Source organism: Pelobates fuscus, chromosome 4 (assembly GCF_036172605.1).
Source record: "Pelobates fuscus isolate aPelFus1 chromosome 4, aPelFus1.pri, whole genome shotgun sequence".
Lineage (NCBI taxonomy): Eukaryota > Metazoa > Chordata > Amphibia > Anura > Pelobatidae > Pelobates > Pelobates fuscus.
Window position 1 is genome coordinate 278,159,353 of NC_086320.1, and position 26,021 is coordinate 278,185,373.

Genomic DNA, 26,021 nt, shown 5'->3' on the forward strand with positions numbered 1-26,021 from the left:
GAGATATTTTTAACTGCGCTTTCAAAATCTTTTCTTGAGGACATTAATTATATTGATCAAAAATGCAATATTTCATATTGTTACAAGATTAAGAATGTATCTATGCACTGACACCACTAGATTAGAGCTGTCGTTGTTGTAGTGCTCAAAATGTAATTTATTTCAAGCTAATGTTTGAAATTGGTTTACATGGTTTACAAACATGACAGTTCTGAAAAATTTAATCTACAATATAATGCACGGCTCATAGTTGCGTAATTTAAAAAATAAATGATTTCCTCTTTCTTGTCTTCTTTCCAGAGTCCATACCCTTTGACCAACCTTGGATTTATTTCTGCTTTAGTGGCCCATTCCCAAATCAAATTTCCAAAATTATTATCCCTTTGTGATTTTTTTTGTCTGACTGGTGTCTTGTTTTAATTGTTAAATGTTTCTATCAAATAAGATACTTAATTCTTGCTGGAATTGGGGATATGTTTTCCATGGGAAGGAGGCATCTTTATTGGAAAATCATTGCCAAGATGATTTTTTATTATTAGTAAAACTTCTGAACTTAATTACACAATATTCACATTGTATGGCTTAATGTACAACTGTTAGTTGTTTTGAGAAGACTAGTCGAGTTTGAGTTCACCTCTAGACGATTGGTGTCTGAAATATGATCCCATTTCTTGAACTTTGAAACAGAAATAGTTCGACTCGATATAACTCGATATAACACATTTGTGCTTGTGGGTGAACTTTTTCAGCTTGCCTTTTTCATGTCCTGCCAATGAAAATGATTTAATCAGCATCAAACACTAGTTTATCAAAATGGTTTAAGCAGTATCAAACACTAGATTGAGAATTATATAGATAATAAACATTTACCTATAGACTGTGCATGAATGTAATAAAAACAGAGTTATTAACATGATATTGGCACTAGGTAGAACTGGTACCTAGTATCTAGTATTTCATGCCTCAAGACAAAGGAGGATATTTATCAAAGTATTTTAAAAAGTGATGGTTAAAGTTTGTATTCTTTTGTGATCATATTGATTAAAAGGTTCTAAAAGTAATCTAAAAGGTACTTTTTACTTAGAAACTTCCATCTCAGAAGACCACCAAATTTCAAGTGTAGGGAGAAGAGAACTGTAAAAAAAAAAAAAAAAAAAAATACAATAATTTAAAAAAAATTGAGGTTTTGGCATAAAATAAGTTGTAGATGACAAAAACAGACAAACTTGACAAATTGTGCCAAAAATCTGCCAAAATAAATATTCATCATTCCTTTGGAACACTTGCCTTCAATAAAAATTACCATAACAGGCTTCAAACAGTCATTGAATATCTATAGACCTAGACTTGCATCAATGCCTCTAATTCACCTTTCTACCATTAGTTTTCACTGTTTTATCACCAGAAGTACAATTGTGTGTTTTCTTTGAATTTTTATTCTGCATTTAAAATATTTGCATATTGATCAAGTATTTTACATTAAATAATAAAATAGATATAAATAGATGCAAAATCCTGCCTCATCTAATGGCACAGTAGGTCATATATCTGAAAGCACTTCTTGGACAAAGAAGTGACATGTTCATAGTCATTACTAGACATGTGATTCACTGCACTCTTTCTTAAATGAATTGACTAGTTTGATGGCAAACCAAGTAGTCCAGTATAGAGTCTGTTTTGATTAGTTTTTTAAACTGATAGATCAGCCTATATACGAGATGAAAGGGGTTTCTATGCCAGAGGAATCGATTCATTGTCGAATTATAAATTGAAAGAAGAATGCAACAAATGCACATGTCTACTTCTTATTGTATATGTAGAATCATAGCATTACCCCCAAGAATTGCTCCATTTTCGTCATAATAATTAAGGCTAAACTGTGGACCATTTACTTTTCAAGTAAATAACCATTTTGGTTTACAAGCTACATAAAGCATAAGGCAATAGAGGATACCCAACCACTAAAATTACAAAAAACAGCAAACCTACTGAATAGTGTGCCCTCTAAAACACCAATACAATAGTACAACAAAAAGAAATAAGTAGGAGTGCAGAGCAGAAGATATAAACACATCTAAGGTGTAAATAAAAAATATATATACAACCTTATAATAGCGTGGTGGACGATATCTACAGAAAAATATATAAATCGCACATAGTGTAATAAAAATATGGATATACAGACACGCAGGATGACTATATAAAACTCACAAGATATCAGTGAATATCAGGCCCATCATCCTTAGTCAGAAGTGGTCTTCAGAGTAGATAGGCAAAATCTTATTTCACAATTGTAAGGTAAAGAAACCAAATAATAGTGCAGATAAAAATAAAACTTCAAAGAATTTATTATATAATACACTTACAAAAAGGCCCAAGTAAAACAGCATATAGCAAGTCCTCCAATGGTATAATCCAACGCGTTTCGTCCGCAGGACTTCTTCAGGGATTATGGTATCACTGTTTCAGGAGTCTTCATTTAAATATGCTGCCAGAAGAATGGAATATGATCCACCTGTGTTAAAATTCCGTTGTGTGCGTGTCAAGCTGGAACGCAATATGGACGTCCGACGTCACTTCCGGTTCCGTTTTGGCAGTAAAAATATTCTATGCGTTCCATACTGGAACGCAAAAGCAAGAGAGACTCCCGAACAAAATCCAGACCACTACAGAATTACATAGAGATGTTCCATAGTAAAGGGGCATAAAAATACTATCCAACAATGTAAAATAAATGTGGAAAAAATATAAACAAATATATATGTGTATAAAAAATCTATAATAATAAAAATATAAATAGAACTGAAGAAATGAGAAAAATATAATGAAAAAATTAGAAAAATATAATAAAATAATTCTGAAAATAAATAAAAATAAATATATATAAATATCTATATATATATAAACCCCAATCATCATGGGACACCTCTTCCACAGATGTTACATATAAATATAATCTTAAACAATATTCTAAATGCCTTAATCAATGATCTTATAATATTGTTTAATAGACAGTTATAAAAATAAGGAATGTATATAATGTACACAATAATATAATATACTTATGTACTTCAGAAATATTAAAAATTGTAATGATTCTTGCTCCAAAATTTTCTGAAACTTGAAAACAAAAATTAAAATCAAGAATAAACACAATATTATAAAGATACATGAAGGAAAACTTGGAAAGACCAGTGAGGAAAAAACTCTTAAGAATGGAGGGGGTGAAAACGAACCTATTCGTGTCTACCTGCCTGAAAAATCTAATTTGTGTAAGAGTTGTCCCATGATGATTGGGGTTTATATATATTTTTTTATATATATTTATTTTTATTTATTTTCAGAATTATTTTATTGTATTTTCTATATTTTTTATATTTATATTTTTCATTATTTTTTCATTATATTTTTCTCATTTTTTCAGTTCTATGTATATTTTTATTATTATAGATTTTTTATACACATATATATATATTTGTTTATATTTTTTCCACATTTATTTTACATTGTTGGATAGTATTTTTATGCCCCTTTACTATGGGACATCTCTATGTAATTCTGTAGTGGTCTGGATTTTGTTCGGGAGTCTCTCTTACTTTTGCGTTCCAGTATGGAACGCATAGAATATTTTTACTGCCAAACCGGAACCGGAAGTGACGTCGGACGTCCGTATTGCGTTCCAGCTTGACACGCACACAACGGAATTTTAACACAGGTGGATCATATTCCGTTCTTCTGGCGGCATATTTAAATGAAGACTCCTGAAACAGTGAAACCATAATCCCGGAAGAAGTCCTGCGGACGAAAGGCGTTGGATTATACCATTGGAGGACTTGCTATTGATGCTTTTTATACCACCTTGTAGTAGTTCATATGCTGTTTTACTTGGACCTTTTTGTGAGTGTATTATATAATAAATTCTTTGAAGTTTTATTTCTATCTGCACTATTATATGGTTTATTTACCTTACAAGTGTGAAAGAAGATTTTGCCTATCTACTTTAAAGACCACTTCTGACTAAGGATGATGGGCCTGATATTCACTGATATCTTGTGAGTTTTATATAGTCATCCTGCATGTCTGTATATCCATATTTTTATTACACTATGTGTGATTTATATATTTTTCTGTAGATATCGTCCACCACGCTATTATAAGGTTGTATATATATTTTTTATTTACACCTTAGAAGTGTTTATATCTTCTGCTCTGCATTCCTACTTATTTCTTTTTGTTGTACATAAAGCCTGCCTAGTATTCCATACAATGTTCCAAGGATAAAATAAAAATACATATTGTATATGCATGTGTATATATATTATATTGTATTTCATGATTTTGTCTACTTTACACATTATATGATAAAATTCAGGGGGGTGTTCACAGTAACCAGGATATAAATGCATTGCTTGCTTCGGCATCTCCAACATCACAGTCACTTAGTTTGGATCAGGGATGTATTTACCACAAGGCAAATAAGGCATTTGCCTAGGGCGGCACTTTCAGGGGGGGGCACCAAAAAATGCCACCCCAAGCTCCCAGACAAATGCCTTGTTTGCCTCGTGTTCTGGGGCTGTCCACCTTACTGTGAGTGAGTGTAGCTGTCAGTTTGTGTCTGTGAGTGAGAATGGGTGTGCCTGTGAGTGTGTGTATGTCATTTTATGTGTATCTGAGAGTGTGTGTCTGTCAGTGAAAGTGTGTGTTGGTTAAACAGTGTGTGCGAATGACTGTGCATCTGTCAGTGAGTATATATCAGTGCATGTATTAATGAGGGCATGTGTCTGTCAGTCAAAAAAAATGGGCTTGGCACGAATTGGGGGGGCAAATTTAGATTTTTTGGGGTGCCCAAATTTAGTCGTGCCTAGGGCAGCACAAATCCAAAATACACCACTGGTTTGGATACATAGGCAGTAGAGGGCTACACATTTAACAGAACTTACTGGTGTAGTAGAAGTGAGTTGGAGGTTAGATAGACTGTCAGAACAGTGTGCGCCCAGTTGAAGATGAATCCTGTATCTGACTGGCAACATATTTGAGAAAATGTTTCTAATAGTGGTATGGAATCTTCTGCATTACCAGTTTGAACAGGAACACTTGTCATGACCAGACAGCATCTATATTAATCACTGATGCAGCAGAGTCTTTAAAGATTTTAATTAGTTCAAAGAGGCCATTTCTTTTTCTCCTGTTGTATGAGTGTAATAATTCAGACATACAATATACGCTCATACTTGCAATCAACATGATCATAATTTGCATCACTAGTGATGAATCACCTTTCCTATTGCACTCAAATGCTTGTGTGCATGCATGTGTCATACATGAGCTCACTGGAATTGTTTTGTAAGCAGGCTTTAAGTTTACTTCATCTACACAATTCAAGAACTCATTATATTTTACTGCACTGGATATAAAAGTTTCTTGAATAGGAAAATTTAATTTTTGGCTTAAAGTTAAACAGCAGATTTGTTTTTAGGCAGCAGTTTATATTCTGTAAAAAAAATAATTTATATACATACAGCTTGTAATTAAAAATATAAATGTGTTCGCGATGAATATGTTGTTTTGTGCTTGATGAATAAAGCTGTTATTTTTGATAGGTGACCTAGTGTAGCATACTTACTCTATGTATTGCATCCATCGTGGGAGCCAACTTCTTGTGTTGTAAAACAAACTTTCAATAAAGAGTTTACTGTTTTCACTCTACACAATATTGTTCGAAACCCTTTGAGACTATTAACCCTAGAATGACAATAGGTTATACACATACGAATATGCCAAAGGACCAACTTCTGTGCCAAAGCAACAAGATTGAACAAAATGTTTTCTGGTGAAAACTTAAATTTGAAGTGGAACACTTTTATTTCTGCTTATTAAAAAGGGGTTTACTCACTAAATATCGCCCTTAGAGAATTCAATCGACATTGCAAAATTAAGTTTAGAATGGTGAAGTGGTGACTACAGCTCAAGTGGACAATGTTATTTTTTTTGCCTACATTTTGCAGATTGGCTTTATTTAACAATAATTTCTAGCAGCCCAAAAAAACAGGGGTCTATTCACTAAGCATCTCATTCCGAGCTGTTAATATTAGGTTAAAAAAAAGAAAAACTGATTTGGAAAAATTATTCAATTCAGCTATAATCACAGCTTGGTTATTGTCACTAAGTTTTCGTATTTTGATTTTCAATTCACTGCATTTTGGTGTTTAGTGAATAAATCAAAGAATTAATTGTTACATTGGAATTCTGCCTACCTATTTAAGTTTCAAGATGCTCGAAGTTTTAGGTTTGGTTTTGGAAAAAAATTACACATTTGGATAATACTCTCTAAAAGCAAGTAGAAATGCCATAAATATATTTTGTGGAATATAGAAAAAAAAAAAATGTTTTGACTGTCGTAAGAGATCCCACAAACCTGCAATGTGAGATCCCACAAGACAAAAAAAAAAAAATTCTCTAGAAAATAAATGTATTTACCTATGTCCATGACGATGATTCGGGTGGAAATGTTTTTCTTCCTCTAGGTCTTCCTCTGAATTTACCGAAGAAAAAGGGATAAAAGCAGCTTCACCTCTCTTTAATTGTTAACTTTATGAATATAGTCAGGCTTACTGGGATCAAACTATGTATGGCACGAATGAGAGGGAAATACATTCAGGAATAAAGGTTACTTTGTTGCCATATATGGACATGTAGAACTGTATATACACCAAATTAGCAGGTAAACTACAATGTGTATTCTTACCATCTAATAGCTTGATGGCTTGATGCTTTAAGAACATTTAACTGTTCTGCTAAATAGCTTAGTCCTTTATATATGAAATGAATATATTTATATATTTTTCTTTTGTTATACAAAAAAGTAAAATTAGTAATTTTTTAAATATTTTTTTTATTTTTTACGTAAGTATATTGCATTCTTTATAACGTAATGGGGGCATTAGGCTAGTCTGTATGACCCATTGAAAGGGATAGGCTATTAAAGAATGCCAGAAAATTGTCTAATTGTACAATAGTCAGATGTTTTGCTGGACATTCATAATTTCATCATTTTGATAAACACGTAAAAAATTTCGATTTTTATGATTCAAATTCCGTATATAAATTAGCACCTGTAGCATATGACTCCTATATACAGGGGGGGCATCATATGTTGCCTCTCTCTCTGTCTCTCTCTCTGCCTCTCCCTCTATGATAAGCACCCTGGAGACAGTGAGGGTATGGTATCCTTATCTAGTTAAGATATTAACATATGGGACTCACTGCTAAACAGTGATTTGTGGTATGTTGTAAAATATAGAGCAAAATGATCAAGTGGGAAAAACATGAATCAAAAACGTCTCAAGTTTATTTGGGCCTAAATTGGGTAAGCCTGTGTTTATCTCATGAAAACTCCCTTGAAAGTGAAATGTGTATCTCACAATACAGACTCAGTCAGTAGTAGGAGTGGAAATTGCTGTTTATCTGTACAATCAAGTCATAGTCTACAGTAGCTAGAGTGTCAAGGATTCGTGTCACAACTCTGTACAGTATTTATACAGAGAACATGACACAAAGTAGTGCATAAGTCATAATAAGTACTTATTAATCACATTTACTTTTAATGCATCACCAGTGTTGCAGTAAGTGCAGTATAATAGTATATATTATAGAAAACATACTCAGTCATAGTTTTTCACTAATAACAGTCCACATTGACTCAGACGGGAATTGTCATCAGACTTTCCTGACCATGAGTCGCCCCCTGTTTGCTGTCACCCACCGAACAAGTCTAGTACACACAATTGAAGGATGTGTAATGATCAGTATTTTATTAGCACGTAAAATTTGTAATAGGAGAAAAGGCTTCTTTTTCCCCCCATCTTATCAGTTTCTTAGAGTAAACAGAAAGCAGAAATAGTTTCTAACAAATTAGTATTTTAAAATGATTCTAAGAAAATTAATCTGGATTTTTTTTTCCAGAAAGATAAATTATTTCAAATGTCAGTGTATGAAGTCACTTTACTGCACGTAGTTGAACTTTAAGTTCATTTTTTTAAGATTTGCCTTGAGACATGCTGTTAACACCACTTCACACTGGCCTGTTTAGAAAGGGATATAATATTAATACACATTATAATATGCTTTGGGTCACACTCTATATAGCACACCATACAAACTCTCCACACCAAAAATAAAACACAGAAAAACTCGCTTCAGCATCCTCATAAAATATGAATATACTATATTTATCAGATATGTCATGATTTTAAATATCCAAATAAAGATAGGTTTTTTTTTTATTCCCACTTTGAAACTAATAAACTTGTTTTATTTAATGGTCCTAAAAACACATAGGAAATTATTTATTAAGTATCAAAAGTCAATGTTAATCCAAAACTGACACATTAAATCGGCATTCCTCTGTGTCACATTAAAGTACATAGCAGACTTTTTACATCCTGTAACATATAGTTTTGAAAAAAAAAAAAAAAAAAAAAAAAAAAATATATATATATATATATATAAATATATATATATATATATATATATATATATATTTCGCAGTTTCTGATTGGTCAATTTGGATATCTCTAAGACTTGTACCATGCAGCCATTAATAATGATCTCGACAGAGATGCTTTAGTATGTGACAACTGAGGTATTTCAAGATAATTGTCACCATGTGTACTGATTTAATGTTCAATAAGCCATCATTTGTCCTGAGCACAAGAAGTAAAGGTTTGTCTTGCCATGAAATGGATTTAGAGTGTCTTATGAACACCAAAGTTAATTTTCTAGAACATAACGTATATGAGACACACTCACTTTGCATTCTTGCATCTAAGGTAAGGGGGAATCAATTTTTTTCCCCAGTCTCCACGGCTGCAAGTATAGAAAATACTTTTAAAAGTTATTCCTGTCTTAAAGAGAATAACATGGAATGCACATGCTAAATAGTTAACTTTTAACAGCATTTATCACTTCTTTAGCACTCGCTAAACTTAGAAAGTCCACAAGAACCCAAACATGGGACACATTGATACAGCAGTGCTCAATTGGTTTCACGTTTGTGGAGACAGATACCCCATAAATTAACCCCTTAATGTTAGTCACAGAAGTGATTATAAGAGGATTTGCATGATTTCATCATCCTGCACGACCAGCAAAGGGTCTGTCAATTATAAATGTAATTTAAAAAAAAATAAAAAATCTCAACGCATCTTCTTGAAACATCAGAGAAAGGGTTAATAAGCCATCTGCTTCAATTGCCTGAATTCTTCTTTCACCCTCTTGACTAAGGGTTTTGTTCTAATTTACAAGATGCCTTTAAACACATGGTTTGTCTTTTCAAAGGCAAAATGTATTAAACAATAGTGTAATATTCAATGCGAACTACATAAAGTGTAAAGGGAAAGAAAATGAAGACAAACTGTGGCAACAGGAGTGAGAAATTAAAAAAGACACAGATAACGTGCAAAGAAAAGTATTTGAAAGTGATATAACAAGACAAGGGATACATGCAGGGATGAAAAGGAAATATTTTAGATGAAGAGGAGCAGGGGAAAGAAAGACCCACGTGAAAAGAAAGGAGTATGAAATAAGAAAGAAAAAGATTAAAGGGAGGGTCGGTAAAAGATATTTAAAGAGGTGTGTTAAGCAGAACAGCCTGTCAGAATGTGAACCTCCCCTTTCAAGCCCTTACTCATATATTGAAGACAAACTCCCACCCTCCCTTATTCACTCACTCACTTCAGGCCAATCCGTCCTCTGCCTGTCTCTTAGTCCCTCTCCTTCGCTCTCTCCCAGAGGCAGACAGAAGTCAGAGCTTTCTTTACTGACAAGTACCACAGCACTTAGAGAGATCAGAAAGAGAAAGAGAGAAACTTACAAACCAAAAAAAAAAAAAAAAAAAACTACACTGAAAAACTTTTTTTTTTCTTTCTGCAGAGAATCTTTTGAAGAGGAAAAAAAAGTATAGTTTTTTTTTTTTAGGTTTTTTTTTTTTTTGAAGGATACAATTTTTTTTTTCCTCCCAGAAAAAAAAAAAGAATTTAAAGAAAAGAATACAAAACTAGCATAATAAAGAGGAAAGAATCAATAATCGGTTACCAGGATGGCAGGGTGCTCACTGAACGGATTTTTGCTGATGCTCTGCTGGATTGTTGTCATGGGGTCTCCAACTCCTGGATCAGTAACTGACTGTCCATCATGTTCGCTGGCTAAATTCCACAAGGATGCGCCCAGTACTGAAGAGGACATGGTGGAAGCAGTCAAAAAGCACATATTGAATATGCTGCACTTAGGGGACAGACCCAATATCACGCAGACAGTGCCTAAAGCAGCTCTCCTAAATGCTATAAAAAAACTGCATGTGGGAAAAGTGGGAGAGGATGGCCAAGTTGAAATAAAGGATGACATTACGGCAATGAATGACGTCTCTGATCAAACTTCAGAAATCATCACTTTTGCCGAATCAGGTGAGTGATCTTAATACTAATAAATGTGACCCTCTCACTTTACTCCTCTCTGGCTGCTTTTGACAAGTAAGGTAGTTACGTTATCTAGTGACTTAAGCATTCTGATGCATAAAAGCACTAACTGAACAATAATGTGTTTTTCATTGATTTAACCTTGGCTGCGAAAAGCTTGTTTACACTTGCTAAATTCACAGAGAATGAGTTATCTTTCAGCAATCTTTAACAAAGTACTAGTGTATGTAAGGAAGAGGGGGAGGGGACTGGTTATTCTCCAAACAGTACAAAAAGTCTGACTAAGAGTGTCAAAATAATATATTCACTCCCTGGGGATATGTTTTTTACCATTAGGCAAACAATCATGAAAATTGTAATTGTTGTTATTGCTTGTATAAACACAAACATCTCAAGGAAATATATTGACTGTAATCTAACCAGCGAGGCTAATTCCACTTTCATATCATTTCTGGAATTTCAATTTAGGATTTAAAATATGTGATTTATATGTAATAAGGCACAGGTAGCTAAATACTTTAAGTCGTGTAATATAAAGAAGAACTCACCTTTGTAGAACTCACAGGGTTAAATTCCTCCACTGTTAAATGCAGGCAGTAGCATACAATGCATTTCTGCCCCCTTTGACAATTTAACAGTTAATATATGCTATGCACTTGCAAATGCTAAGCAGCTTACAGCTGTAGGCAAGATTTCAGCCACAGTGCATTCTGTTCCCCATGGCAGTGGTTTCGGTATCCCACCACAAAGTTGTGTTTAAGTGACAGCATCCTTGCCCGTTTCACAAGCGGACTGCTCAGCTCTTAAAATATAGGTGATTTAAAAGTTCAATCCTCAAGTTCAAAATAACTTCTCGTGTGCTCCACCAGAGAGAGAAGCCTTTAAAAATTAAAAACATCACGGAATTCCTTAGCTGGGACAGAGCCTTGATTGAGTGTGTCTGCAATCTTAGTCCAGTATCTTCCATTCATAAAAATGAAATGTCTGTGCCTCGCTCAAGTTAAGTTGAAAAGTTAGCTGCTAAAAAAAAAGTATAGTAGTTTAAGCTGTCAAACCTCAGGCTGGCTTCTGATCTGCTATCACCAACTTTAAAAATAACTATTTGGTCAAAAAAAAGCATTTTGTCTCATCACTGAGCCAGTTTGAAAAGAATGCCATTGTTTAGTGCTGCGTATCGTAGTCTAAGTATGTGCGGGAATGCTAAGCAATTTTGTTTAAAGTGTGCTGCAGCAATATAAACAATTAAGACAGCACTCAAAGTTTCCATTCTTGAAAACCTGTTGACTCAGATGTTCTGTCTGCAGAACTGCCTTGCAGAAGTGTGCACATTTTCAGTTCAGACATTCTTACCAGAGGTTTTGCAGCTTCTGTGTATACAATGAAGCATTTCGTTCTCTGCCCTTGCCAATAAGCATGTGTTATCAGAGCGGCGAGGATTTCACGTCGATTGGATCAGGGGTGGCCAAAAGGCAGAAGCACAGCTATAGAACTACAACAACCATGATGCTTTGCTAGTCTTAAGGCTTTCTTTGCTCTTCTTAAGTCTGGCAAAGCATCATAGGAATTGCAGTTCTAAAACACACAGGGTTCAACCATTTGGCTACCCCTGCATCAAAAACTTCTCTGCAGAGGCAGATATCAAAAAAAGTACAAGGGTAAAAGGGAAGGAGTAGGACTCTTGCTGAAAGTAGTTTGCAAAGTCACATTCACAAGAGAAAGAGTTAAATGTTATGAGAGATATGCAGATTTCCCTGCTTGTAATAATCAGCTGCCTTGTCAAAATAATCTTCATTGGCACTCTGCACGATCTTCCTGCATGAGATAAATATAGGTACAATCCGTATGGCTCGAGTATAGTAAAGCCAATATCTAAAGTGCACAGCAATTTTCCTCTTCATTTATGTGCACAATTCTTGGTTACCGTTTCCTTGGAATCTGTACAGTTCACTCGATGCAATGAACTTACAATATTTACCTACAGTGCAGAATGAAGCAGCTGCACTGCAATAAATGTCCAGGAAGTCATGCTTTTTTACAGTTAGATTCTAACCTAACAATCCATTTCAGAAGACAGAAAGCACTCAGAATTCCAAAAGTTTTAGAAACTCAGACCAGCTGTACTGGGCTATGCTGTGGATTCTATTTGCTTAGAGAAAAAAAAAAATCTATTAATTTCATAACTCACTGTGTAATGTCCATTATTGATTCTTTTACCATGGTTGGTTCATAATGGCAGGCTTTCAGTTCATTCTACAACCTCACAAGAGCTTTGTCAGTTCTATGTTCTAATTTTGTTTGCTTACAATATCCCAAAAATGTAAAAAAAAAAAAAAAAAGGCTCTCTGTTGACGTACACTGCTAACCAATTTCTCTGTTGGAAAAAAAAAATGTAGCAAACTCTTGAAAAAGTCATATCAGGACAGGTGAATTCACCACGACTAATGTATTCCTCAGATATTCCACTAGACCGACTTTCATAAATTGAAGATCAATGTTGCTGTCAAGAGCTTAGAAAATTATTTACTGCTTCATTGGTACCCAACGAACTAGCAAAAGATTTTCTCCTTACAGCACACTCGCTGGCAGTCTAGATCAGCTTTTTACAGAATGGCTTAAAACAAGAGGTAATTTAGGGTCCAGATTGTTCACCGTAGGTGACAGCCAATCCAAAATTAGTTTAAGCTTATCGGGATGTCTTGTAAAGAGCTTTTGTACAGTGTTGTGTGTATGTACATATCAAATCAATAGTTAATAGTTGAGAAGCTTAATATTATGCAAGTGGTCTAATCTGTAGCATATTTTTGGAAGGCAAAAACACACATTTGTCATTTGGGGCATGCCAAAAACGCCCCTTTTCTGTAGTGCAACACATTAGTCAGTTAGTTACTAACACCTAATATAATGCCAAACTGAATATTATTAAATTGGCTAATTACCAACTCAGTGACTCAATGCTGTTTCAGATTACTGCCACGGTAACATAGCACCCTGGTCTTTCATTTTAATGTTTTAAACATAATATTTGAGCATAAATGGGCAATAGTTCTCAAAATAATGATCCTTAATGCATTCATTGGGTAAAGGGTCAAATAGCTATAAATATGTACTGCTAACCTGTCACATATTCTTAATAAAAAAATTCCATAAAATATCCACTAGAGGGCAGTGACCACCACAATCTTCATTTCACATGTCGCTTTATTCCCTAAGATATCATATGCAAAACCCAAACAGTAAACTCTTATTGGTTATCTGCTGTCCTATCTCACATCAAGTAATCTTGCATGACATTCACATCACTATTTCATATAAATAAAAATAACTAATGAAATAAATATATATATATACACACTATACCCTATCTTTCTACAGTTGTAATTTAACATTATCCTGTCTAGGATCCCATAAATAGAAACATGTTGACAGACTACACCTAATGAGGCATTTTACCACTTTGTGGTCTACACAAATCACACAAATCAAAAAAATGAAAAAGGTACTTTTTACGGGAACATAAGCAATATTTATGAAGTCTGTCGGCCTCTCTGGCTAGTTGGATGCGTTCTTTATAACTAGTGAAGGTAACATTGACATATTTTAAAGTGGCAAAATCACAGTGTAAAGAGGTTGCATTGTACTATCCATAACAACTTTGCTAGTTTCCTGAAAAATACTCTATTTAAAGTAAAATACCTAATATGTGATATATTAAAAATGGACACTTAAAAAAAATGAGATATGACTGCTGTTGCAAGTATCTTTAAAATGCTGGTTCTCTCTTGCAGAGCTTTCCATCACACTGCATATAATTTCAATTTGTGCCATTGACTTTCAAATTCTCAAATTATAGGACTTTGCTTGCCAGGTTTAAATAAAATATAATATCCTGCCTTTTCATACATCCCCATGGTTTTCCAAACTTCTTATTTGATGAAGCATATCAACTATGTTCTACTCCTAAGAAGGTCTACATAAAACTTTATAACACATTAATGTACTACAACTAATGGATATGTCACATATATTTACTGTATGCAACTAAATGAATTGGATACACCTGGCAATATTCTGATTAGAGGGCATTTCTCATATAGCACCATTAAACCTTTAGTCTCACAGTGGCTATCCTTGGTATCCCACTAAGCCATTTCCCTTTTATAAAGCTGGCTCATAGATACATAAGAAGCATCTGTGGTACCAATCACGCTATTGTAAGCTGAGTTGAACAAGGACCAACTTATTTTGTTCCTTAATGCCTAATTTTTGTATTACGTCTGGAATATCCTGTAGAATATGTCTAAATGTACAATGTCCAGATCAACTTCACTCTCAACTTAAAATGTAACTAAAAGTTCTGTTAGTGTATGTCTCATGAACTGGCATTCCAGTAATTAATTTTAATAAATACTTTTTAAACTAGTACAAGTGAACTTATATGCTTATACAGAATTTGTGTGAACCAGTAGAGAAGGCCATATATATTTATGGAGGAGTAACATTAAAATGTAGTCTTGTACATACATTCTACAAAGACTCTTCAAACTTTAGGACACTGTCCAGAAACTAATTCAACAAATGTTTACTTATTTCAGTTGACCTATCCAAATGTCAAATCTGTCATGATATAGTAATATTCACTAACCAACTTGGACAACCTTAATATGTCAACGAGTAGACTTTAAGTCATTAACCCCTTAAGGACACATGACGTGTCTGACATGTCATGATTCCCTTTTATTTCAGAAGTTTGGTCCTTAAGGGGTTAAAGAGAGTCCAATTACCTTTTGGATAACCAAAAAAACAAAATTACCAGTACCTTTTCTGGCAATTGGTTAACTTGGTGTTTTTACACCGCTCATGGTGTTAATTTCAAATACTCCAGTGCAATGCATCAGAATACCTTTAGCTAAAAAGCGAAAGAAAACATACACAGAGAGAGAGTTTATTTATGGATAATTTAACTGTTGGTATGTTTATCATCTCGGAGACTTCATGACATGCCAAGATGTCTTTTTTATATATAAAAAAAAAATCATTACAGGAGTGAGACACACACATTATTTTATACAAGCAATGTGTATTGCGTTATATAACACACTCAAAGAGACACTCATATTATGCCAACATTCAAGACAAGGTTCTGTTGTATTGCTAGTGTTTTATTTAAAGCTTTATTTAGTTGGTCAGGCTGCTATTTTACATCAATCAGGTTTTCTAAAGACTGTAACTATTCAACTCATGCTGTTTCAAAGGATCTTGGCTTGTTGTTCAAATATTTTGCCCTTTCTTGCAAAATGTTTTCTTCTATTCTTATGGAATGCATGCCCCCTTTTTTTCAAAATCAAAGGCTCAGTATTTCTATCAGTGATATGTGGCTAGTAAAACCGTATCACTCAATGTCACTGTGTTCCTTCAATACAGGACAAAAACTAGAATTTAAATTATAACTGAGTAGTATGCCCGGCTGTATAAGACACCTGAAGTTGTAAGGTATACAAGTCATTTGTGTAAAATTATTTTTTTGTAGATCAACGATAAGGGCACAGCATCTTTGAATATATATGATCCCATTTATTCTTCAGGCCTCAGTTTAGGTACATTTATGATATCAGTGTCTTCACAGCCAGCAAATACTTGCTAGGAAATACCATCTATTTACCAAACCACAAACTTGGACGAGAGGAACTTTTTTATTGGAGACTTTTTTTAATGTCTTTAAGTTTGCCCTTAAGAGCTTACCGCCTATTTTCTATGTTAACATAGACACAAGCTCCCCCTCATCCTGCACCCCTCTGAGCCAGGGAAAAGAGTGGCTTGTGAGCTCTTAAACATTGGATCTATACTTCATATTCAAGTTGTCTTATATGGTGTAACTTTAGATGTATGTCAGAAAGTAAATGTTTAAATCAAATTGTTAAAACAAACAAATTTTGTCCATTAACCCTAATATTTAATGTTTTTTATAATGTAGTTACACATACAAGAACCACCTTACTCAGTGCAGACCCTCTACCATGATAGGTTGGATCCCTTTACAAAATGTAATAAATCAATAACGAGAATGTGTGTCTAATCTTGAATAGGAGAAGGAAACGAAATGTGCTTTTACTGATAAGTGCAATGTAAATAAACACCCTGAACACTTGTGCAGGCAACATAACATTACGCTGGAGCATCTAATTGATGGTTAGATTAATTAGCAGCCACTGATAAAGAATACTGATTGTTATTGCAACACATATCATTATGTTGATAATGATTAATGCGTTAGATGCCACACCTTGGCACAAGAGAAAACATCCACATATATAATGAGTACCCTCAGTCAAAAAAAATTCTGCTACTTGCATTTGGAATCTTTGTTTAGAGCCTAGAATTGCCTCAAAACTCTTAAAGTCCTGAAACCCAAATAAATAATATTAACCAATTACACAAAATAGGTAAAAAATATAGAGTTAGTACTCTAGTAACGTATTATAGCGGGAGACTACGGGCAGTATTTTTTTGGCCATCCTTGAAATTAGATATTTCAATGCATAAAGTCAAAGGAGCAATGCACACAAGTAAGTTTACGTGTGGAAGGGAGTCCGCAGTTCACCAGAAACAACAAAAAAGTAGAGGTACACAGGTGTCACATCGTAGGTTGAAAGCAAATAAATATATTTATTGGAGATCAGAATGGACAAAAATAGATACAATGTTTCGGCCTAGAGCTCTTAGTCATGCATAGAGTTGGTAAATGTAAATTTTGATCTGCAATAAATATATTTCTTTGCCTTCACCCTACGATGTGACATCTGTGGACCTCTATTTTTTTTTTTTTAATTAGGTATTCTTCACTGCTCAGAGATACTTATTACATTATGTTGATAGATACAAAAGGAGAGGAAGGGCTTGCTCAAACAAGCCTACACATTTTACCAAACAGAGAAAACAGTAATGTACAAGCCCAATACCATGAGCGAGTGTTGCTTATTGCAACATACAATGCCCACAAAATATTATATGTTCTGCAGATAAATCTGTGACCCGGGCAATAGCAGATTATCAGATGTCAATTGAAGTATAGAATTCCAAGCAAAGCCTATCCTTCCCAATGCCTTCATACCAATAAAGGGCAACCATCAGTTTTGATTTTGAGGAAGCACCTTTATCACGTCTACTTTTCAAAAAACATTGTCAAGCATTAATTTTCTATGAAACACTTCTATATTTTAGGCCAAATATAGAGGTGACATTTCCAGATTACATGACCTCTGAGCAGTCCTAAACAAGGGTATAAAGCCAGATTCTAAATAGTTGCATTCAGTAAATTAAAAATGGCCACTGGACTTTTCATATATTAATACATCAACTGGCCATCGTCCTGGCAGACAACTCAAAGAGCAATAGTATATCCAGACTTGGCACTCTCTTTCTACCCATAATTCAGTTATACGTCAAGAAAGCCACTCCGGTTCACCCACAAGTCACTGAAAGCATACTATCAGCAAACAAGCCAAAGACAACTTGTTCCTAAATTTGGCTGTTAAGTGGCCTCCTAAAGCTTTAAATAAAAACAAACAGACAACAAAACAAAAAAAAATGAATTTTATGAGTGGGCCCAGAACCTCTTGATGTTTAAGGGGCTCCCCACCCCAGTTATGTCATTCAAATCTAAGATGCCACATAGGATCTCTGTCTGGAGTTTTTTTTTTTTTTTTTTACCTTTGGCCTGCTGGTAATTTGTGCAGCAAATCAATCTAATTACTTATTGTGGGAATAGTTAATAAAGTATTTTCTGCCAAATTTTGTAATAATTATGTTTTTTCTTCCAGTTGGCTTATAGTAAAAATTAGAATTTCAACCTAAGTGAAATAATTGAATTAACTCAATATTTGTATATATCACATATTCTAATGTACAGCCTAGCTATCTTACTGGTTAAGTTTCACATACATTTACTAAAAAGATAAAACAGTATAAATATAAATAATTTTATGATACAACGCATGAACATATTAAACACTTTACATGTACATAAAACTGTAAAAAAACCAACACAAACAATGACAATATACTTTTTCAAACTTAGAACAAATTATTAGGACCTTTGTACATTACACTTTAACCTAGCACAACCAATTATCATTGACTAACCTGTTGCCAAAAAACCTGTATTCTAGTTCACTAAAATGATAAAAAAATGTTTCATCACTTATATAAACTGGCATACAAGTATTGATGCAAGAGGGTGGAATGCAAACTAGAGAGAAGGTCATGAATACAATAACTCCAAGTGTACAGCTATTTATTTAGCAATTCTTAAAATATGTGCTAAATGGTGAATTAAAGCTCAAAACAGATATGTGTTGTTGATGATGTTGTTTGCAAACTATGCTCCATTTTAACTCAGATATTTGGGTATTTGTGCCTTGTAAGTCATTAACAAAATAGCCACGACATTGATTCAAGCAAATACCACCCAAGCCTACTCAAACACATGTTCTCGATACACTAAAATTAAATTAACCCCTTCACTTCCAAGCAGTGTTTTTTTTTTTTTTTTTAAAACAGTAGTATTTATTTGGAATAATAAAGGCATATCTTGGTCAAAATAGAAAATCTAGGCTTACTCAGCAATTTGTTAATATAGACTGCTGTTCAGGAGATAAACATTAAATCAATGTAGAATTAAACTACTGAACTACTAAAATTGACTTGCATGTTTAATATTTGGGTTGATACAAATGTTTTATATACTGTATAGTATCCATTATCAGATGTATTAGTAGCAGAAACATGCTTGGTAGCAAAATAGATAGATACAACAAGATAGATATCTCGTTTGTGGGTCTTTATAAGGAACCTATGGCATTTTGGCAACATAGCTTTGCCAGAATTACACCAGTCTATTACTATGTATCTATATGAGTAAATGAGGGTACATATAGCAAACATTTGGATAATACAAGGCATTGATTGTTATAACAAACTGTAAAGAAGTCAAATGTGTGATCAGAGCTCTAACTTCTTCAACTTTCATTTAGATTCTAAAATGCAGCTTTGTAGTTTGACATACAAAGCTTGCTGCAGAGTATGGAAGAAGAGAGTGGGTAACATTTACAGCCCCTCTGCAGTGATACTAAGGGACATAATCTTCATGGCAGAGAAAGATCTTTCTGTAGTGCGAATAAAGATACTGTACAAATGGAAGCTGGAGTGGGCTTTAAGGCTAAGTTACAATTTGTTTACCAAATATCTGTCACATACCTACCTTGCCATTATAAACAAGCAGTGCATCTTCCAGTCCAGGTAGCTACAATTTATATACCCTATTTATTTAGACTTACTTGAGACGTAGATTATGGGGTAACGGCATTTGTGCACATTTTTGATTCAATTTTGCATTGCAAAATAATGCAAATGGAAAGTTGACCCAAAAAGCCTCAATTTTTTTTTTTTATTGAAGTTAAGATATCCAGGAAAGACATTTATTTAGCAAAGCTGCATTTTTTCCCCCAACAATGACTTTACAGCAACTGGAATTGCGGACCCCCCTTCCTCACTCCATACAGTGAACTATTCATGCATTCTAACATTGAGGGTGTGGAGTGAGAGACCACTCAATACTATTCAGCAGATAATATGCACTATTTGTAAAGTATTATTTCTAAAAATTACCACATAATATTATCCTAATTTCTCTCCCCCCCCCCCCCCCTGCCCCCAAAGATTTGCCACAGGGGGAAAAAAAGTAAACTGTAAAGATCATAGTTTCACGCTCTGAAAATGTTACCTACCAGTTATAATTTAAACACTTGTTATAAAATTAAATATTTCATTTTCTCATGATCAAATAACCCAGCAGAGCCTATTACTCATATCGTTCTGTGCCAAGAACATTGGGTCTTTATCAAGGTAACACCCCCACATCATGATGTTCACGATCAGTATCATTATGCCAACAAATATATGCATATGAGAAAACATCCCAAAATATGCTGTTCTCTGGCTAAATCCATTCCTCAGCATATTTACCACCACAGCACTATAATTAACACGTGTACAGCTTGTTAAATTAGAAACACAACTGACAGCTTTTAAACAATGACAAAGCTTTAAATAAACACTACCCAAACTTAGCTTATTTAAATCATGTTTCTGGTACCTTTTAGCAGTGCATTAAGCTCCTTTTATAGCTAGATAATTACAGCTCCTGTTAATGCATAATCGCACAGAAGATCGGTGCGACCACGCTGACAGGTTGGAGGAATTACCTGTTCAGCAATGAGCCGGGAGCCGACCCGCTGGGGTATATGTCCCCTCCACACACGGGATCCAAAATGGCACTGACCATGATTTTGCGGCCATTTGTAGCTCCACCTCCAAAGGTCATGCGAACGTGTATTGACGCACACACACGTTCTGGGGTCAGAGGCCAATGAGGGATATTTAAACCCCTTAATTTCCCCCTTAATTTCCCTTGCTCAGTGCCCTGTAGTGGTTTCCTTTCCTGGTTCCCGAGAGTGCTATTTCTTGTCCTTGTTATTGATATTTCCGGTATTCTGACTTTGGCTATTCCTGACTTTTCTGTTCTCTGGTTTCCCTGACTTGGCTTTCTTATCGATCTTGTGTATTTCTGGCTTCCTTGACCTCAGCTTTCCCTTGACCATTCTCTGTCTTTCAGCGTATTAATATCGGCCATTCTAAGGACCGGTTTACGTCCTGTCTATTTTTCTTATCTATGTAAATGTTACATAGTTTTGCATGTTGGATCACATTAGTAGTCGTGACAAATTGTTGATGGCACACCAAAACTACTTAACGCACCTACAGGGTTATTCAAACTTTAGAGTTTTCTCTCTTGACACATTTAAAAGTATGTAGCAGGGGTTCCCAAATGGTAAACCATAGGCTTTTAATGAATTATATCTCCCATAATGCTCTGACAAGGTATGGGGTGAGTGGATGTTAGGTCTATTCATTAAGGAAAGAATTGCTGGGAATTCAAAAAGGAATTTCAAAATGGAAGGCCAAAATAAATAAACTGGAAAAATGTCCAAATCAACTATGCTTCTAGTTTCTCAACGTTGGCCTTCATTTCATTTTTAAAATGATTACGAATTCAAATTACATTATTAACAATTCCCGCTTCAGCGCATAACCCTGAATGAGTTATATTTGCGTGTCATGTGACTTGTAGCTTTACAATCCCTGGGAAACTATCTTTTGGACACTGATATAGACATTTGTTAGTCTTTGGGGTCTATTTATTAAACAGTAATATATGATGACTGGGTAACTAAACTAGCTAAATTGGAGAAAATATCTGATTCAGCTGAGTTAGAGTTTTTTTTTCCAAATCTCCCAATTTCCCAAGTCTGTTCTAAAGTCATCACAGCTTGCTATTTCATAAATATACATTATAGTGTCACCTGTTTCACAAACAATTTATGACCATAATGCATATCCATTTGTGTATAAAAAGCATTAGAAATGTGTGTGTGACTTTAATAAAGACAATAACTCAGAATGCTTGTACATGTGCATATCTTCTACTTTATGTAAAAAAAATTTTGATGACAACATACAAATTTGAATAAAGAACTACAAAATATATCCATTGACCACTAATTTTACCAGAACGCAACGATGTACAGCAAAACCTTTGAGTCACACCTTTTTGTAGTGAATGACCATTGGTTCCATCTTGCAAAATATAAAGAAAAACCTGGCACTCTAAAAAAATTAAAAAGATTGTGCTGATGTTATTAGTTGTGACAACGTTTTGGCCAAGAGGCTTACTTATTTCACATATTGGCTCAGTCTTCTCATTGGCACTCCTAACAATCCCAAACCCATTTTTGGCCAGTAATAAAGGGTTGGAGTGGTACAGAATTAATTAACTGCTAATCATGATCAAGAGGTCAGTTTGATTTTCAGCAACGATGTATGAATGACAGGCAACACCGAAAGACAAGCTCAAAAGTACATTATAAATAAAACATTAGCACATCTGTGCTTTAATATATAATTTGTTTGCATAGAAATTGTATCCATGCTGGAGGTGTTAAACTATTTCAATCTATCAACATAAATTCATTAATGTTTCATGAAAGCTGTCTTCATTTAAATAAGACCAATTAAAGAATACATTTCATGGTTATATTAAGGAAAATAATCAGTTCTAATTTCACAGTCCAGCACAGAAATCTTTACATTAATTATTGCCATTTTAGTGCAAGTCCATGTTTGACCTATTTGGGGAGCAAGGATACATATGTTAGAAAAGGGATATTTTCTCTCAGACAGGGCTGTTCACTAAACATTGCTCTGTAGCAAACTGACATTCAAAATGACAAAGATTAGGCAAAAAACTGTCATAGTGTACCTAGTATGTCCTTCAATGGGAACTTTCAATATTAGGTCTGCTTATTCCTGTATGTCCTGTATATTAGTGAGGTGTGAAAACACAATTAAATATCATTAAACTGCAACTTGGTGAGAATTGAGAGAGAGTTCCCCTTAAAAGATGTAATTTGAATTTTACTTAGCTGTAATTGAAGGTGTAGTGAATAGTCACAAAACATGGATTTAGCCGACTAAAAATAAATGGCACTTTTAAGGGATGTTTTCTACAGCCAAATGTGTTGCCTAGAAAATGCTTGCGTTATTTCATTTTTCAACATTATAGTTTGCTATATCTTCTTACATGAACTTTCTCTTCTATACTACCCACATTTAAACACTGCTTGTGCATAGTCTTGTTAGTGTCTTGCAACATTTGACTACTGATAAAATGGAATTGCAATATAAAACATATCTCAAATTCTCATTAACAATTTAACATAAATGAAAAATGGTAATAGATTCATTGTAAATAATAATAATAATAAAAAAAAGCTTAACCCTTCAAAGGATAGTTTTGCAAATTTGTAACAAAAAAGGGGTATGGAGAAATCTACAGACCTTCTGTCACTTTATGCAAAAATTATATATTAGAAGAATATCTGAAAATTAAAGTTAAGAGTAAAGTGTATGTGATTTTATATTAAAGGTGAAATATTTGATTCAGCTTGACATGATATGTGATAAAAGGAAAATATTATTTACCTTCTTTTAAAAAACTGTATGTGCCCATGACAACTTATTTAGGACATAATTGTAAATCATAGTATAGAATACTGTTTTATTAATATTTCTTTTTCACTTTTTTATCTGTCAATGTTTAGGTCCCTCCAAGAAAGTACTTCATTTTGAATTTTCCAAAGAAGGAAGTGATTTGATGATTGTCGAGAAAGCAGAATTGTGGCTTTTCGTGAAAATAGCAAAAAACAACAGAAGTCGTGTAAAACTGACCATTCGACTGTACCAGCAGCAGAGAGGTCAGAAAGACAAAGGGTCGGAAGGCAATAAAAATGAACAGCTTATTACAGAAAAGGTAATAGATACAAAAAAAGGTGTTTGGCATACATTCCCAGTATCTGTCGCTATACAACATCTGCTGAATCATGGAAAGTCATCTATGGACATCAGAATATCATGTGATCAATGTCAAGAAGCAGGGGCAACTCCGGTCTTGTTTGGCAAAAGGAAGAAAAAGGATGATGAAGAATCAGCTACAAATGGTGGTGAAGAGGAAAGAGAGCAGTCACATAGGCCTTTTCTGATGATTGTAGCTCGACAAGCAGAGGAGCACCCTCACAGAAGGAAGAAACGTGGCTTGGAATGTGACGGCAAAGTGAGCAACTGCTGCAAAAAGCAATTCTATGTCAGCTTCAAAGACATTGGTTGGAGCGACTGGATCATAGCACCTCCAGGCTACCATGCAAATTACTGTGAGGGGGATTGTCCAAGTCACATTGCAGGGACCTCTGGTTCTTCTCTCTCCTTTCACTCAACAGTTATAAATCAGTACAGAATGAGGGGCCACAGTCCCTTCACTAGCATCAAATCCTGCTGTGTCCCATCTAAGCTGAGAGCTATGTCTATGTTGTACTATGATGATGGACATAACATCATAAAAAAGGATATCCAGAACATGATTGTGGAGGAATGTGGTTGCTCATAAAACATACAAAGAATATATATAAATTCATATTCAGACTACACTAATGGACTCAAAAGAAGTGTAAAAGACTTGCAACTCAGCGGAAATCTTAAGGCTGATTTAATGGGACAAAAAAGTAGATACAAAGGAAGAGAAGGTTCTAAATCTGCAGCAATAGTTTGCTAAAAGAGGCTGTCCAATCCCTTATAGTTGAGTGTTCATTAACAGGGTCAAGAGCACAGTCTGTGTATCTATATATACACAAAATGTGTATATTTAATGGCTTGTATTTTTATACATCCATGTATGCAAATGTGTATAACTAGATATTGTCAGGTCTATAAGACATTGATAGAATGCCTATTCTCTGTAAGCAGATCCTAATTTAGAAGAATCTATATATTGCGCAGGTGATCTCACCTTCTTCCTCTGCACTATTAACGCAAAAAAAAGAAAAAAAAAGAAAGAGAGAATACAAAGTTAAATTTCACTAAGGTGCTTAAGATCTTAGAACTATGCAACTTAATGGGTTTGAAAACTGTTTACCTGAGACAGAGATGAAAGACTTTTCAGTGGAAGTAACATGTTTAATATTTTTGTTCTTTCATGAGAGATACTTGAAAGGAACATGTTGGTCCAGATGCTGGAACCAAACATTTCTATATTTTGTAAAAAACAAACAAAAAAAAAACTAAACAAACAAAAAAACAAACAAAAAAAGAAAAAGGCAAAAAATGTATTGTTTCTTTTTTATTTGCACTACAACAGTATTTGACCTGTCTAATCCTTATTTAACAAGTATTTTCAAGAGAGGTTTTAAGAGCTGCACTTAACATGAGCTATATCAGAACTGCTAAAACACACATCAAAAATAGCTATTTTTATTACTATTTTTCATTATTTTTTCTACCTTAAATGAGACACCAAAGACATGTGTGTGAAGATTTAACAGTCTGCCTGTGGTTAATAATCAATGGAAAGTAAACGATTTAAAGGATCAACTTCATAAGAAAATGTTTTGAAGCCAAAAGTGTATATTTTATCCGCATTCATTTTTGGGTAATTGGGCTGCTTTTTAGCAGTTTATTATTATTATTATAATTATTATTATTATTATTTTTCTTTCAAGAAAAAAGGCACTTCAGCAACTTATCTCAACGGCATTGTTTTATTCATTGGATGCCCATCCTTCTTACTGGTTAATTTTTTTTTTTTTTTTTATAAAATAAAAAAAATATGTTTTGGCTTTTAACTAATCAGCACAAAATTATATTGTTTTGTTATACATGCAAGCTCAATACTGCACAGGATTTAATTCCTATTTTTTTTTTACAACTCATAGTTTATATAATACCCATCATGGTCTGTGTTCAGTCTGATTTACTAGACCGTCCAAACTTTTCATTTAAATTACCCAATTCTGGCCTAAAGCAAGCAAGGTTTATTTTTAGAAATAATCATTTAAAAAAAAAAAAAACAGTCAAAAGTTAAATAGTGATAGGTCGATTTTATTTTAA

At 34.0% G+C, this 26,021-nt stretch overlaps 1 protein-coding gene and 1 long non-coding RNA gene across 2 annotated transcripts; one reads left to right on the top strand and one right to left on the bottom strand.

The window, feature by feature from the left end:
• Positions 1-215: 215 nt before the first annotated feature.
• LOC134608027 (uncharacterized) lies at positions 216-11,872 on the bottom strand. The gene is made up of 3 exons (XR_010090708.1): positions 11,021-11,872; positions 10,093-10,229; positions 216-766 (listed from the first exon to the last, which is right to left on the bottom strand). It is a non-coding gene; the product is annotated as an uncharacterized LOC134608027 (long non-coding RNA).
• Positions 10,056-26,021, top strand: INHBA (inhibin subunit beta A). Its single transcript, XM_063450659.1, has 2 exons — positions 10,056-10,460; positions 23,687-26,021. The coding sequence occupies exons 1-2, from the start codon at positions 10,097-10,099 to the stop codon at positions 24,523-24,525; spliced, it is 1,203 nt and encodes a 400-aa protein (XP_063306729.1). The 5' UTR covers positions 10,056-10,096; the 3' UTR covers positions 24,526-26,021.

Coding starts and splice junctions, on each gene's coding strand:
- INHBA (XM_063450659.1), top strand. CDS start 10,097: ATGGCAGGGTGCTCACTGAACGGATTTTTGCTGATGCTCTGCTGGATT. Junction 10,461..23,686: donor CATCACTTTTGCCGAATCAG/GTGAGTGATCTT, acceptor GTCAATGTTTAG/GTCCCTCCAAGAAAGTACTT.